The sequence below is a fragment of the Thamnophis sirtalis genome, unplaced genomic scaffold (genome assembly GCF_051295495.1).
Source record: "Thamnophis sirtalis isolate CommonGarterSnake01/CBP01778 unplaced genomic scaffold, rThaSir2_p1.2 scaffold_7, whole genome shotgun sequence".
Lineage (NCBI taxonomy): Eukaryota > Metazoa > Chordata > Lepidosauria > Squamata > Natricidae > Thamnophis > Thamnophis sirtalis.
In genome coordinates, this window is record NW_028261387.1 from 56,677,493 (window position 1) to 56,693,848 (window position 16,356).

The 16,356-nt window shown below is 38.0% G+C and overlaps 1 protein-coding gene across 1 annotated transcript in view; it reads right to left on the minus strand.

Moving 5' to 3' along the window:
- Positions 1-12,245, minus strand: part of LAMB3 (laminin subunit beta 3) — a 59,859-nt gene extending 47,614 nt beyond the window's left edge. The window contains exons 1-4 of the mRNA XM_087720125.1: positions 12,164-12,245; positions 11,440-11,563; positions 9,768-9,820; positions 8,022-8,176 (exon numbers count right to left, since the gene is read on the minus strand). Of these exons, the coding sequence (XP_087576251.1) occupies positions 8,022-8,176; positions 9,768-9,792 (180 nt within the window). The 5' untranslated portion in view covers positions 9,793-9,820; positions 11,440-11,563; positions 12,164-12,245. The remainder of the gene's footprint in view (positions 1-8,021; positions 8,177-9,767; positions 9,821-11,439; positions 11,564-12,163) is intronic.
- Between the last annotated feature and the right edge of the window lie 4,111 nt (positions 12,246-16,356).

The window sequence follows — 16,356 nt, forward strand, 5'->3', positions numbered from 1 at the left end:
TTCCCCATTTTATATGAATGTATTCAACACAAGAAGGTGTAATAATTCTTTAATGAAACCAGGCTTTATCTCCCAACAAGCAGGGATTTAATAAAGCATTTCCCAATAAATCATCAAACTAATGCCCAATTTTAATATATTGCATTATATAGGATAGATAAGATGCACTAGACCAGTTCAACAAGCTTCCACTGTGGGAGTACAAAGTATAAAGTTTAAAAGGAATTGCAGCCAAATCCAAGGCAGAATTCTGGAATATTTCCATCAGCAGGAAACTTACCAGGATTTCAAAATACTGTGGGACGCAAACATACACTTTGGGACACTTCTTGGATTGGCACTAGACTTAGACAGCACATGTGGCCAACAGGGCAAGCAAGCCTGGCCCCTCCTCTCAGACCCTGTGCAGAGGTTGCAAAAAAAAAAAAAAACACCCAGCAACCTAAAAGAAAGATTACTTTATTTATTTGTGATAGCAGAAATAGGAATTTATATAGAACTTTACCTTACAGGCGAAAGAATATAAAACAAGTCTCACATTGAAATTATAGTATTGGCTCAAAAGCTACTCAGCAGTAAAGGAGAAAAGGCAAAGTAGGATAAAGAGTGGAAATGGACACCAGGGGCCGAGACCAGAATTACATTCAAGGTATTATGCAATTTATTTGCAATTACTCTGTATCAACTCCTGTTTTCCATTACAAAAGTTCAGTGAGGAGCAATGGAAAGATACCTAAATTATGCAGCTCATAAATTTTTACTGTCCTTCGCTGAAGGCACAGTCAAGCTCATTCGGAAGAGATGAAGCAGATTACTGGGCTCATACTGCCCTTGGCTTGTAGCAGTGGTGGGATTCAAATTTTTTTACTACCAGTTCTGTGGGCATGGCACGGCTTGGTGTGTGTGGCAGGAGAAGGTTACTGCAAAATCCCTATTTCCTTCCGATCAGTTGGGATTCAGGAGGCATAGAACAGATGGGGGTGGGGTCAGTCAGAGGTGGTATTTACCGGTTCTCTAAACCACTCAAAATTTCCTCTACCGGTTCTCCAGAACTGGTGAGAACCTACTAAATACCACCTCTGGCTTGTAGACTGCCTCTCTACTCATACTGCAAAGCAAAAGCTTGTAACTGGTGGTCCTTTGCCCATGCAGTTCCCAGCATCTTTTATTGCACAGGTTATGGCTTTAGGCACTTGTATTTCATCAGCATCTGGCACTCCACACTTTCTCTAAAGTATATGTACATTTTAGAGTGAAGGAGTATATATTATCCATATACATAGAAAATAAGGAGTACACACTCCACTTAAAAATAATGACTGACATTAAATTCATTCCTTCAATGAACCTTTTTAGAAATATTTTCTTTGAAATTCAATATGAAGACAATAGCTGGCTATATTTGTAGTAAGAGAGCCAGTTTGGTATAGTGATTAAAAGCACTAAGCTAGAAGCTAGGAGACTGTGAGTTCTCAGGCCTGAGACAGTTGGGATGACTTTAAGTCAGCCGCTTTCAATTTAGAAGGAAGACAAGCCACTTCCAAAAATGTTGGTAAGAAAACTGTAGGGACTTGTCTAGGCAGTAAGAATGATTCAAAAGCATGGGCACACATCAGGGGTGGGTTCCTGCCAGTTCTAAACTCTTCTATAGAAGAGGTTCCACAAATCTACAGTGCCGTTTAGAACCGGTCCCAGCTCCCTCCCCCCACCCATCCGCACATCATCAAGAAAAGCGAGAGGAGGAATTCTGAGAGTTGAAGTCCATAAGTTTTAAAGCTGCCAAGTTTGAATACCCCTGGGGGGTTTTTCTAATGGGTTAGGGGTGCAAGGTTCTTGTTACTTGACAGCTTTAAGACTTGCGTGCTTCAAATACCAGAGTTTCTGAGCAAACATTTTGGTTGCTAACCAAGAACATTGTTAAGTGAGTTTCACCACATTTTACAAGTTGGCCATGCCCACCCAGTCACATGACTACAAAACCACTCCCACTCAGTCACATGGCTGGCAAGCCACTCCCACCCTGTCACATGGCTGGCAAGCCACTGCCACAAAGCAGGCCACACCTACAGAAGAGGTTCTAAAAAAACTCACCACTGGCACACATGCACGTACACAAACACTCAGACATACAGAGAGACACAGAGAGATACAGGGAGAGAGAGAGGGAGAGGAAGGGAGGGAGGGAGAGAATGAGAATATCATAATAAAAGAATTGTGGACTGAGGTTTCCCTTTCTTTCAAAGATTCTATCAGGACATGGATCACATCTTCCTTTGCATGGCATTTTTATAGCAAGTCTATGATCCATTTGGAGATTTAATTTCCATTTTAAGGAGGAAAGTATCTAACTTCAAGGATTAAGGCACTTGCTTGCCCTTTAAAACTTCTCAAACTTCCTAAAACAAAATCTGTCCCACTTTTACTCTGAAGATTTCCTGAGGACTGCAAAAGGCATATTGCAGATCCAGATGTAATCTTGTGAGCCACACTTTTTGCACCTTTGATGTAGCAAGTGAATCTCTTAACATGAAAGTGAACATTTCCCTACTATATTTCTTTTTTTACACAAATCTTAAAGCAATGCTAGAATTTAAAAATGTGAAATCAGAAAAGTACTTTTTAGCAGCCAGAAAATTCTGATTTGGGTGGTCTATAAAATTTTGTGTATATAATATAAGGTGTCCTGGAAAGTGTCACCCAACAGTATTTTGGTTTCAGGGTTCCTGCCTCGCTCTTTTTTCTTATTTGCAAAATATAGATTCTGAGCATTTAATCACAGATCTTAATCACGGTTGTGCAGTGGTTAGAGGGCAGTACTGATGCTATTACTGCTGCCTGATGGCTGTCTGCAATTTGGCAGTTCAAATCTCACCAGGCTCAAGGTTGACTCAGCCTTCCATCCTTCCGAGGTGGGTAAAATGAGGACCCAAATTGTTGGGGGCAATATGATGACTCTGTAAACTGCTTAGAAAGGGCTGTAAAGCACTGTAAAGTGGAATAAAAGTCTAAGTGCTATTGGTAAGTGCTATCTACAGTTTGTTGTCTAATCTAATTTAACCCTGAAGCCCTACAACACAGGGGATTGAAGGGAACGCAAACAAAAGGATAAATTGGAGCAACATATATAAATATAGAGCTTAAAAAAGGATAAGCAATGGATGGAAGAAAAAGTCTGTTCACAAATCAGAAAGGAAGGAGAATTTAGAAACTTTGCAGAGATGACAGCCAAAATATAATCTATGTTATGAAGAAAAAGAGACAGTCAAAAACATCTGGAGAGATAGAGAAACTATGAAAATGATGACTAGGATCTACTTTTTTCTAAGAAGCATGACAATGTCACTTGATCACAGGAAGCAGAATAGGCATTTCAGCTTTCTTCCTCTTGAGTGGTGACACTGTTTGCTTTTGTTTTTAAAATTAAATAGTGTCTGAACATGCATGTGCACACCCAAAAGTCCCTTCTACTGGGATTGCATTGAACCAAAGACCACTGGAAACGTAATCCATATGTGCTTCTTTTTTAGAATAAACTTTTTATTTCTACTTTTGGGGACCTGGTTTCTATAAAAGAGGGCGACAAGGACTGTAGCTTCTGGCCCACTGTGATATTTTGATGAGACAATTGTAACGGGACAATCAAGACCAAAGAGCAAAAATATATTTGTGCTTGTCCATGATAATTTCCTATAATTTGATTTAAACTAATTATCTTAATCTCCTCTTTTAGTATTATGGCAACCTATTATTTTTTATGAGTACAGATTGTCATGAAACCTTAGCACATGAAACAGTCTTAAAATCGAGCTGCATTAGCACTAACACCTTTTAAACAGCATTCTCTGTGAAGTGCATATTCATATGCTTCAAGGAGGACAGGAAAAACCTTACAATGTCTATCAATAAACTCTTTAATTGTTCTGACCTAGGCTACCTGAGAAAGCACAAATCACAATCTTAGTTCCCCAAACCCTCTTTTATTTATACGACTGTAAATTATGGTCATTAACAGTCTGCAAGGCTTCACAAACAGCCTGTGAAAGTTCTAACAGATGTCTGCTCGAGGTGCCACAGTCTTTCAGGGGAATGTTGATAAATACCCACCTTACATCCCTTGGAATGTTATCAGAGTCCTAATTGCCAAATGCAGAACAAGGCCAAATTTAGCACAGAGTCAAACATAACTTTTCAAAGCTTCAACTGACCAGATGAACTAATTGCTTTCTGCAAAAGATCATATCTCGTTCACTCCTCTTTTATGTCTTATGGGAGGGGCCAATCATTTCAAAGCCTTACTCCCAAGGCTACCCTGTTTTCTTAATTGTTCTTGCCTTCTGGCAGTTCTGTGCATGCGCACATTTGGAACAGGCTCCCGCTGTTCTTCTGCCTCACTGATGACAGACTCTGGAGGCTCTGGAGGCTCCGGAGACTCCGGAGGCAGAAAATAACTACCAGATGACTTGATCCCCTCTCTGCCTCCGACGTAGAGCCCTCGTTCAAGCCTTCCCCAGACTCCAGGACTGGCCCATGTTCCTCCCCAACCTCTTCACTGTCAGAATCTGCTGCCAGTTCTGCTGGCTGTTGGTGGGCCGCAACATTATTCAGTAGTACTTATACCATGAAATATGAGTCACTCTTAACAGTAAATACCATGATAATGATGAACTACAGAAACCGTAGCAGAAATTAAGTTCCCTTTAACCTACTTATTGTTAGTCAGAACAATTAAAGATGAAGGGAAGGGCTACTTGTCCAACTTTATGAAATACTTTATGGACAATCAGAGAATCCAGTTTGGCATATTTGTAAAGGAGTTGTATGTTGATACAATTAACATGGATGCAGCACTGACATATATGCCTTTCTCAAGGACAATTTTAAGCACCATACCAACCATTTCCTTTAATTGTGCTCATTGAAAGTCATGTGGGTTCTGCTTCATAAAAGACTTCCTATTCATAGAGACACATAGAAATGGCCACATAGCTCTCAATTGAATTAAATCTTGCTTGAAACATGTTGTGACCCTGCCTTCCACTTTTTATTGGTTTTCAGCTTAGATCTCATGAGTCAGGACCTAGAAACAGCCACAATGTCTGTCCTGCAGCTAACTAATTTATATAGTGATTGAATTAGAACCTGTTCCCATTTAATGAAATCAGTGTTATGAATATTTGGTAAACAGGGAACAGTGCAAAAGAAAGAAATGGCCCTTGAATAAGTAGATTTTTCACTGGACTGAAGTTACGGCTCTCAGTTTTCCCAGAAGAATTGCTTTCCTTACCCTACTATTTAATTAGAAATGGGAAGGTTAACCGAAAGATCTTTGTTTAATTTCCCATTTTCCTGTGATCCAATGATGATAAAAATATAGCAATAGCAATAGCAATAGCAATAGCAGTAGACTTATATACCGCTTCATAGGCCTTCAGGCCTCTCTAAGCGGTTTACAGAGAGTCAGCATATTGCCCCCAACAATCTGGGTCCTCATTTTACCCACCTCGGAAGGATGGAAGGCTGAGTCAACCCTGAGCCGGTGAGATTTGAACCGCTGACCTGCTGATCTAGCAGTAGCCTGCAGTGCTGCATTTAACCACTGCACCACCTTGGCTGTATATATTAGAACAGATTCTACAGGTAATCTTGGCTCACAAATACTTCTGAAAACACAGATTTTCATTTATTGTTCTGTGCATAGTAGAGGAATTTATACAATCTCAAAGTATGTTCCTTGGTTGCATTCCTCCTCTATATGTGCAACCCACTTAACATCTATTTATTGGAAAATGAATGGCTACTAATTGCTCTTAAACTTAAACACACCCAAAGTTTGGATTCATTTAGGGGGGGTCACTTTTAAACTGCTGTACAGAGATTTATAAAATTGGAGGGGAGGGGATATTTTTATTTTTATAACACAGCTCCTGTGTTTTAAATTTACTTCACATAAAAAGATTCAACAGTTTCATTTTTTTTCCCTGCAGAAAGATAATAATATTTTAAAGTAGAAAATAAATTTCTTGCATAAAAAAATGTAAGTCTTGAGGGTAAAGGTAAAGATTCACCTCACACATATGTGCTAGTCATTTCTGACTCTAGGAGGTGGTGTTCATTTCCATTTCAAAGCCGAAGAGCCAGCATTGTCCAAAGACGTTCTCCGTGGTCATGAGACTGGCATTACTAAATGCCAAAGGTGCATGGAACGCTGTTACCTTCCCACCAAAGGTGGTTCCTATTTTTCTACTTGCATTTCTTATGTGATTTCAAACTGCTAGGTTGGCAGAAGCTGGGACTAGTAAAGGGAGCTCACACCATTATGCGGCGCTAGGGATTCAAACTGCTGAACTGCCTACCTTTCTGATAGACAAGCTCAGCATCTTAGCCACTGAGCCACCATGTCCCTTATCTTGAGAGTAGTATTCGTTAAAAATATAAAAGCCTCCTGTAGGTCAAGCTCAAGTTCCAAGTGGATATGGCAAAAATAGGGGACTTCTTTGCAGTATTTTCAGTCTCGCTTCCTGGGGTCCTTCTATCCAAATCTTAGCCTGCTTTAATCTTCTTTTCAACTACAGCCAACAGAACCAATGCAGAGAAAAGCAATATTTCAGTGGGTGGTAGAGTACTGCTAGTTCTATCACTGTTCTAAAGCATTCTTCTCTGTGTTCAGAAGTACCTGCTTCTGCTTCTTTCTTTCATGTTATGTGAAACATTATGTGCTTATGAAAGTTTTCTGGATATTAGAGTTTTACTCCTACACAGGGTGGAGTGACCTGCCAGTGACAGTCCCAACAAGCCTCTGCTGCACTAGCATTTATTCAGAATGTTGACGTGAAGAAGATATAGTCTGAAATTTGCTAAAGGGAAATGCCTTAACCTGGAATTTTAAAATGAGATAGCAGGGGAGGAAGAATAGCTTGACCACCTTCTGTTTCTTAAAACATGTGCCATCCTCGTGGAAGGGCCACGTTCATTTATGGTGGTCAAAAATCAAGAAGAGTCTGGTAGCATCTTTTCAGAATAGCAAAAATTATTTAAAAACAAGTTTTAACTTATTTCTTAGTCTAAAAACATGCTACAAGACGCTCTTGATTTTTGGGAAACTATGAAAATAAAAATTAATAAAAAAAAGAAATTAGATTTCAATCAACAAGTGCAAGATGAAAAAGTTATGAAAATAGTTGACATGAAATTCATTTGTTCTCTAGTTACTGTGGCTTGTGGGAGTTGATTTAAAAGAAAACATGTAAAACATCACTGCTTATCCAAAGAAGTCACTCTTATACAGGCTGTGTTAAGGGCAGACAAAATAACCTCTGTTAGGACACCCAAAATATAGAATTAAATTTCACTAAAGTTAGGTAGGCTCCCAAATTTGTTTCGTTAGTGAACATAATAATTATACTTTAAAATTCTGGCTTTAAATTAAAATAGATGACTATTTACTAAGTCTGCATTACTATTACTATTAATCTTCTCATCATTCCTATCACCATCTCCTCCCACTTATGACTGTAACTTTGTTGCTTGTATACTTACAATTTATATTGATTGTTTCCTAGTATGATTTGATTGCTTATTTGTACCAGATGTGGGTTGCTCCCGGTTCAGCCCGGTTCGGTGGGAAGCTCCGCCCACCTGCCTGGATGCTTCTGTACATGCGCAGAAGCTTCTGCACATGTGCAGAAGTAGTACGCACGCGAGCACATGAGCATGAGCAAACCAGTAGCACCGGGATTTGCAACCCACCTCTGATTTATACCCTTTGACTATCATTAAGTGTTGTACCTTATGATTTGTGACAAATTTATCTTTTCTTTTATGTACACTGACAGCATATGCACCAGAGACAAATTCCTTGTGTATCCAATCACACTTGGCCAATAAAGAATTCAATTCTATTCTATTCTATTTGTGCAATTATCAGGAATCAAACATAGTCAAGAACCTAGTCCCACAAAACCAATGCCACTAAGTTATGAAAGTCATTCCTGAATGAATAATAACATTTGGATCATACATACTTTTCCATATGGAGTACAGGAAGTTTCAGGTTGGGTAAGTCCACAGGTGGAGGATGCCTTCAAATAATGGATTCTTCCTATAAGAAGATCCTGCACAGGTGGGTAGCAGGCCCCGTGCAGACAGGTTCTTTGTGCAACCAGGAGGTGTGAAGAAGCTAGAAAGAAATTCAGAAATTGACTTTAACAAAGCAATCATTAAGAGAAAAGAGGAGTGAAACACAGCCCTTTTTTGTGACAAGTGAAGCTTCTATATTGAGTAGCTTAAAAAAAGCAATGCAAAATAACATAATAGCTTTCAAGTTAAGAATTAAGGAACTTCTGCTTTGAATTTCACTTCCACCATAAACTAGCTATTAAATGGCCATAAGAAAGTCATTGAGACCATAATTCTCTGTGTATATCAGCCTAGAAGTAAGAACCCCGTGGAGCTTCCTACTGTTAGCCTCAACTTGCTAAGTTGTAATGTGTAGCTAATTCTATGGCTTTACCTTATAGCACTGTCATAAAGATTAGAGAAACCATATATGCTAAACAATCCAATAGTTGTAAAAGCAGTAAAGATCTGCTAAATATTATTCACCCATCCAATAAATGACTTAATTTTCTCCTATTACAGACACCAACAACATGCAATGTTATCTCATTAATTCTCAAATGCCCTTTTCAGAAAATAGTGCAAAAGATACACAGACCTAGAAAACATAAAAGAAATCATTTGAATCTGTGAACTAGAACTATTATTTAAAAATGTTCTTTATTGTGACATATTTGCTAAAAACATATGGCATGCAGACAGGTTATCCTGTCTGCATGCCACAACTCCCGTTAAGAAATATACTGGTCCCACTATATTGGATAAGGTAGTTCACTCCAGGTCCTCACTCTTAAATATTGTCATCTAGTGGGAGCTAGGAAGCCAATCATTTATGTAGCTGGATCAACCATCTAAAACAGCTTCTTCCTGGTATGGGGAGGACCCCTACACTCCTTACAGTCTTGAAGGCCCTGAAGACCTGAATTTTCCCTCAGGTGCTGCACCAGGAGGGAAGGAGGGCCCTGTGATGGGATTGTTCTTCGTAGCTTGAAAGCTTTTTATTATTATTTTAATAATAATATATTTTTATTTTTCCAGTTGTTGTAAGCCAGTTATTTTATTTAACATGTGCACATCTACAAAGCTTGTGTCAGGCCCCTGCCCAAAAACAACACAATGAAATCCAACTGAATTGATAGCTTTAAAATTTTGCTTGTACCTAATGGACAAATCTTGCCAAACTAAACTTCCCTTCTAACCTACTAGATATACCCTGAGAGATTCTGGGATGTGTGGCTATTCTGAATCTCTTCTTCTCTTCCCTCCATTCATCTCAGGACTGTAAAGTCTCTTAATTTAAGCTTCTCTTTGGAATGTACTATTTCTTCCCTGGGAAACCATGGTGCTCATGGTCAGGACACACACATGCACAAACACAAACATGCACACATACACACACACACACACATTCCTTCTCCAGATGCACATTCCATCACACCTTGAAATAATCTGTGTGTTCCGGTGTTCTCTGCATTACCCCATTATGCTCTCCACAAAAGAAAAGTTGAATATAGACTAATTATTCAGTATAAACAGATCCAAAGCAGGTCTCTTGAGGTCAACCAGTATTAATAGGAGATATTAAACTATTGCCTGGATCTTCCTTATCATCCATCTAATATTTTTCACTTGCATGCATAGAAAACACTTACCTAGAAGAAGGAATATCCACATCATGATGGTGTTCACAACATTCAAAAGTTACCTTAAATGGACATAAAACATATTCAATGACAAAAGTGATAACATGGATATGGCAAATTATCAGCCCTTCTTTAGTATTGCTTGTAATGTTGTTGTATATAATTACAAACTGTCCTAAGAAGAGAAAGTATTGATGAAAGTGATTATAGGTAGACCTTAACTTGTGACTGTCCAAAGTTACAACAGATTCAAGAAAAGGGATGTACAACCTGGATTCAAAATTCTGGCAGTCATGTTTCCCCACCCCCATACTCTGGGATCAGGTGACTTGCATGTTGAGCACTTGGCAACCAGAGCAATAGAGATAAACTACCAAATCTAAACAGGAAAAAAAACCAAGCATACACAATAAAACCATGATCACCACTTTCAACCCTGCTCCCCAGTCCTATGTACAGTAATATGATTCATTCATTCATTAATAAACATGTAGCTGATCATTGGTGAGGAATCCAATAGCATAAGCAGAACAACAATCTGGGAGCCCGGTTAGAAATAAATGGGAAGATATATATATATTTTTAAATGGGAAAGATAAGCAGTGGAGACGCAATATGCTCTCTCTTGTTCATATAGTAGATGAAACATGGCTATACTGAGGCATGGTTGGCCATGAATTTTCATCAAAAGTAATAGAATTAAATATCATTGGCTTAACATTGACTCTGAAAACTCTGATCAATTCTGGAATATTTTTTTTTTACTAACAGCACAGATGTCAAGAGAATGATAAGAATATAGCTAGGCATAAATGTCTTTAATCCATTGCATTTTTATGTAAACTTATGGTTGACTAATCCATGGTCCAGTGAAAAATCACATGCTATCTTAGATGATATTTTTATATACATCTCATACAAAACCAGCCCATAAATACACACAGTCTAGTCCATGCAGTTGCCAGGAATCAACACTGACACAAAGGCATAAAAAATAAAAATAAGAAATAGCCTTTCAGTCTTCCTAGTCAAAGAGAAAAAAACAATTCTAGAACATTATTTTCATGTGTGTCCTCTATCTCTTACCATTTTTTCTCTATTAAACTTTTGCCCATTTATTTCAAATGGGGTGGGATTCTTACAAACATAGCGCTTTCTTCAGAGTATTCATCATTTTCAAAGCATTAATCAACTGCAAAGCACTAAGCAGTAATCAAGATTTAATCTATTCTTTCCAAGAGCAAACAGTACTAAACTTCTGACTTTGAAAAATCTGATTACTCAGAGAGATTTTTTCTACCTTTGAAACACCTGGTATAAGAACAAGATCAAGCAGAACACATTGAAAATTAACTTTCTAAAGCGACCAGGAAACTTTTTAAAACTTTACCCAGATCATGTGCTTTAATTCCTACTTTTTAGTTCTTTTAAAAAAATATCTGTTTCACTCTGGGTAATGGCATCTCCTTTATCTTTCTCAAAAGCTGAAAGTCTTTTAAGATGAAAGATTCCAAACTAATGAAACCAATGAATGTTGTTGCCAAATCCTTATAACCACCAATCAGTAGCCTTTTAGATGTTCATCAATAAACTCCCAGCTAAGATTCAGAAATACTTTACTTCCAAAGCTTGCTAGAAGGGGTTATTTACAGTTACCAACATTGTGCTATATAAAACATACCTGCTCTATCCTGTCTTTTTCCTTCTCTTTTGTGAATGGGTTAACTGGAATCCGTTGCCTGTCTTCTTTAACTGTAGACTTTTACTCTCCGTTTTAAACATATCTTACCTGGTGATGTAAATTCCTGTGGGTGTAGTAATAATGATATAAGGAGTGATTCAAGAACCTTTTCAGACAGACACACCCAAGTACTGTAAAATTCATTATAGAGCCTAGACAATGAACTTGTGTTAGCTCACTGTAATGTGAAAGAAGAGATCATTGTGATTATACATTCAAGAAAACCCATTTCAATCACTTTGCAAACACTGGGAGAGCAGTTTTGATATTGTTTCATTGCATATAGCAGAAAAAGCCAATAGTCAAAAGAAATATTTTCACTGAGTGAAATAGGTAAGCAAAGAAAAAAGAAAGAAATGGAAAAACAGAATGTGATCTTTTCATAGAGGGATATACACAAGGAAAGCAATTCATAACCTGGGCACCTTTCAGATACCCAGGAATAAAAAAAATACAGTATATATACAATACATTTATATATTAGTAGAATTCTCATTCATATGACCAGTTTTCAAACAAAAGATATGATCAAATAAAATAAAATGCAGCAATTACACTGCTACTCCATGCATATTATATAGCTTAATCTCATACATCCTTTAGGATAGGAACTAGGTATAGCTATAGATACACCAATAGCTATAAGTATAGACATAAACAATACCTCCCATACTGAAGTTTGCATATCTATGGCTTTCACAGATATCACTACTGATGAGAGAAACTACTGAAGAGATGAGCACACTATTTACAGAAATGAAGCTTTAATCAAATTGATGTCTTCCAACTGAACTTGAACTAACTTCCACATTCATTAACCACTATGGATCTTTATGGGAACTGGTCTAAACAGCAATCAAAGTAGAAGTCCACTATTTTTAACAGCATCGAGTTGCAGAACTAATCAGCTAATGTTTATTTCAAACAGCATCAGCAATGGGCACTAGTTTCGAAATGGTGAGTCCAAAGGAATAGAAATGTAGTTTGGATTCCCAGGAGTGAGGCATAGATGGCAATGCTATGAGCACCTTTTTGCTTGCCTTGTATCTCCTACTATGCTGCTGACTATAGAACTATAACTATAACTAGCTATAGTGATAAATATAATGAGGACCCAGATAATTGGGGGCAATATGCTGACTCTATAAAACCTCTCAGAGAGGACTGTAAAGCACTGTGAAGCAGTATATATGTCTAAGTGCTATTGCTATAACAATTGGATTCACACTACATGCTAAGAGTCCTAATATGATTTGTTTGATTTTTTATTTATTATGTTGCATGAATCCTTGGTTAAAGAAACAATGGTTAGTACAGATGAACCAGCTACACCTTTATTAATATTGCAATTCTTAAAATGAAGATATATACCTTAGTTGCTTGGGGGGGAATCACAAAATCAGTTTGTGTCCTTAGGCGTATAAAATCTGAAGGATTATCTGGGGATTTTCTCCATTCTTGGGTGTGTCAAGAATGCTTGGTAAATGGGTAGAGATCCTGGGTGTGCCTGCTTTTGTACTGCTTGCTCACACTCCAATTACTCATGCTTTGATGCCAACTTTTTCTCTGTGGAATCTTGACTCAACAAATCACCTTGCAGGCAACAGCTCTCAGCATGCCGAAAGAAGATTAACAGAACTAGCAAAAGACAAAATAATGAGGACATCTAAAAAAAGCATTACGCTAAAAAATAATTCCATAAAGAAATAAATCCAAATAGTATAGTCAAATACCAGTAGCAAATAAATTTTCCTTTCCTCCTTCTAAATTGCCATACAGGATACAGAATTATAGGAAGGAAAAAGCAACCAGACAGATTATTTAGAATAGAATAGAATTCTTTGTGGCCAAGTGTGATTGGACACTCAAAGAATTTGTCTTTGGTGCATATGCTCTCAGTGTACATAAAGAAAAATAAAATAGAATACATTCATCAAGAATCAAGATACAATGTCATAAGGAATCAAATTATACTAGGAAACAAATAAAACAATATAAATTGTTTAAAGATATGGTTATAGTCATATGTGGGAAGAGGTATGTACTAGGAAAGAAGAGAAGAATAATAGTAATACAGTCTTAGGTAATACGGCAGAGTTGTGGGAATTAGTTGTTTAGCAGAGTGATGGCATTCAGGAAAAAAATATCCTTGAGTCTGGTTGTTCTGGTGTGCAATGCCCTATAGCATCATTTTGAGGGTAGAAGTTGAAACACTTTATGTCCAGGATATGAGGGGTCTGTAGTTATTTTTACAGCCCTCTTTTTGACTCATGCAGTATACAGGTAATATACCTGTGATTGATCACTGAACATCTCTCATTCAGTCTACCATCTCATTATCTATCATTGTCTATCATTACCTTGAGCCCACTTGAGCTAAAGTATTATAGTGTCCAGCTAGCAAATAAGAACTGGTGAGAATTGTAATACTACAATCCACCTTAATAGCACTGAGGTTCAGGGCTACATGCAACAGACAAAAGCCTTAAATTGCCATTTTTAATGTACTAGAAGGATTATTAATTGAATGAATACCTATAATATTAACTGTACATAGTTAATTATTTTTATTTATAACAAAATATAACAGAATAACGCCATTGGAAGGGACCTTGGAGGTCTTCTAATCCAACCCCCTGATCAAGCAGGAGACCCTGCTTCAGAGAAATGAGTGTCCAATCTCTTCTTTAAAACCCCCAGTTTTCCAACACCACAACTTCCGAAAGCAAGCTGTTCTAGATGACTTCTTTCCTTGATTAGTTTCCACCCATTGCCTCTTGTTTTGTCTTCTGATGCTTAGCAAAATAGGTTGAGCCTTCTCTTCTTTGTGACAGCCCCTCAAATATTAGAAGACTGCTATCAGCCCCTAGTCTCTCTTTTCACTAGACTAGAAATACCCAACTTCTGCAACCATTCTTCTGTTTTAGTCTTCAGCCTCCTAATCGGTTTTGTTGCTCTTCTCTGCACTTTTTCCAGAGTCTTAACATCTTTTTTAAATTGTGGCAGCAAAAATCGGATGCAGTATCCAAGTGGGGTCTTACCAAGGTATTATAAAATGGTACTAACAGTTAACATGATCTTGATTCTATTCCAGAGGTGGGTTGCTGCCTGTTTGGCCTGGTTCGGCCAAACCGGTAGTGGCCCACTGCAGCTGAGAGTGAACCGGTATGGTGGATCTTTTGGCCTGCCCACCCACCAGCCCACTTACCCACCCATGCTCTAAACCTGTTTTTATGGCAAAGAGGCAAATTGTGCACGCACCTGCACGGGCCCCAACAATCAGCTGGTTGTCACAGGGGCAGTGGATTGTACACATGTGCAGGTATGAATGGAACACATGTGCGCATCATCAGCGAACCGGTAGTGATGGTAAGTGCAACCCACCACTGTTCTAGTCCTCTGTTAATGAATCCTAGGATTCATTGGCCATTGGCTTTTTTGGTGGTGGCTGCACACTGCTGGCTCTGTGTGATGATTGTCCACTAGGACTCCAAGAACTATCTTGCAGTTACTGCTATCCACCTATTTTATACCTGTGAATTTGGTTTTTCTTATCTAAGTGTAAAACCTTACTTTTCTCACCATTGAATCTCATTTTTAGGTGGGGTCCACTAGTCAAATCTGTCAAGATCCATCTGAATCTTGAGCCTATCTTCTGGGTGGTGGTTATTCCTGCCAGCTTGGTGTCATCTGCAAATTTGATGAGTTCCCTTTCTATAGACTCATCTAAATTGTTTATGTACTGGGCCTAAAACAAAAGCTTGAGGTATCCCACTGCTTACTTCCCTCCATATAGATGTAGTTCCATTAAGGATTATACATTAAGTGTGGTTTGTCATCCAATTCTGAATCCACCTAATGGTGATGCCGTCTATCACACATTTTTCCAACTTACTAAGTAGATTGTGATATACTTTGTCAAATTCCGTATTGAAATCGAAGTATACTATGTCCGCAGCATTTTGCTGGTCCACTAATTGAGTCACTTTGACAAAGAATAAAATAAAATTTATTTGGCATCTGTTTTTGACAAACCCATGTTGGTTGCTGGTTATAACTTTGCTGACTTCTAGGTATTCACAGATCTATTGTTTGGTTATCTTTTCCAGGATCTTCCCAGAAATTGATGTCAGGCTGATTGGTGGGTAGTTTCCCGGATCCTCCCCCCCCCACTTTTTTTTTTAAGATTAGGACCACATTAGCTCTTTTCCTGGCCTCTGGTAGTTCTCCAGTACTCCAGGATCTTTGAAATATATGGTTCAATGATTCCGAGATCACATCTGCCAGTTCCTTCAGAACTCTGGGATATAATCCCTCTGGTCCTTGTTTAAATTTAAATTATATGAAATTAATTAAATTAAACTTGATTTAAATTAAATGTTATTAAATTTGTAAATTTAATTTGTTCTGGCCCCAATCAAGTGTTTGTTGTTCTTCTGGTCTATTGCTGGTAACATTGCAGACCATTTAAAGGCCTACTCTGCTAACAATTCCAAAATATATCTCTGCTCTATTTGAATAAGGGGGAGGGGAAGCACAGTTCTTACTTGTCCTAGTAACAGCAGAACCAAGTAATCCTTGGGACCAAAAAGGCAAGAAAGATGACGGGGAAAATGTATATAATTTGTAAAGACAAGGATTGGATCTGATGGGTAGATTAAAATGCCAAATCCAGTCTATAATAATAAAGCCCTACAGTCTCCCGGAATGGGAATCATGAGCTTGAAAGAGTTTGCACCAAATGCTTCTAAAGTGGAGGTAGACCTCTTGGAATAATACATGGATTGATCATTCTGGGGTGTCCAAAAATGGAAAAGCTGGTTACAATGTGTTCCTGCATGATGGGAAATGAATTGA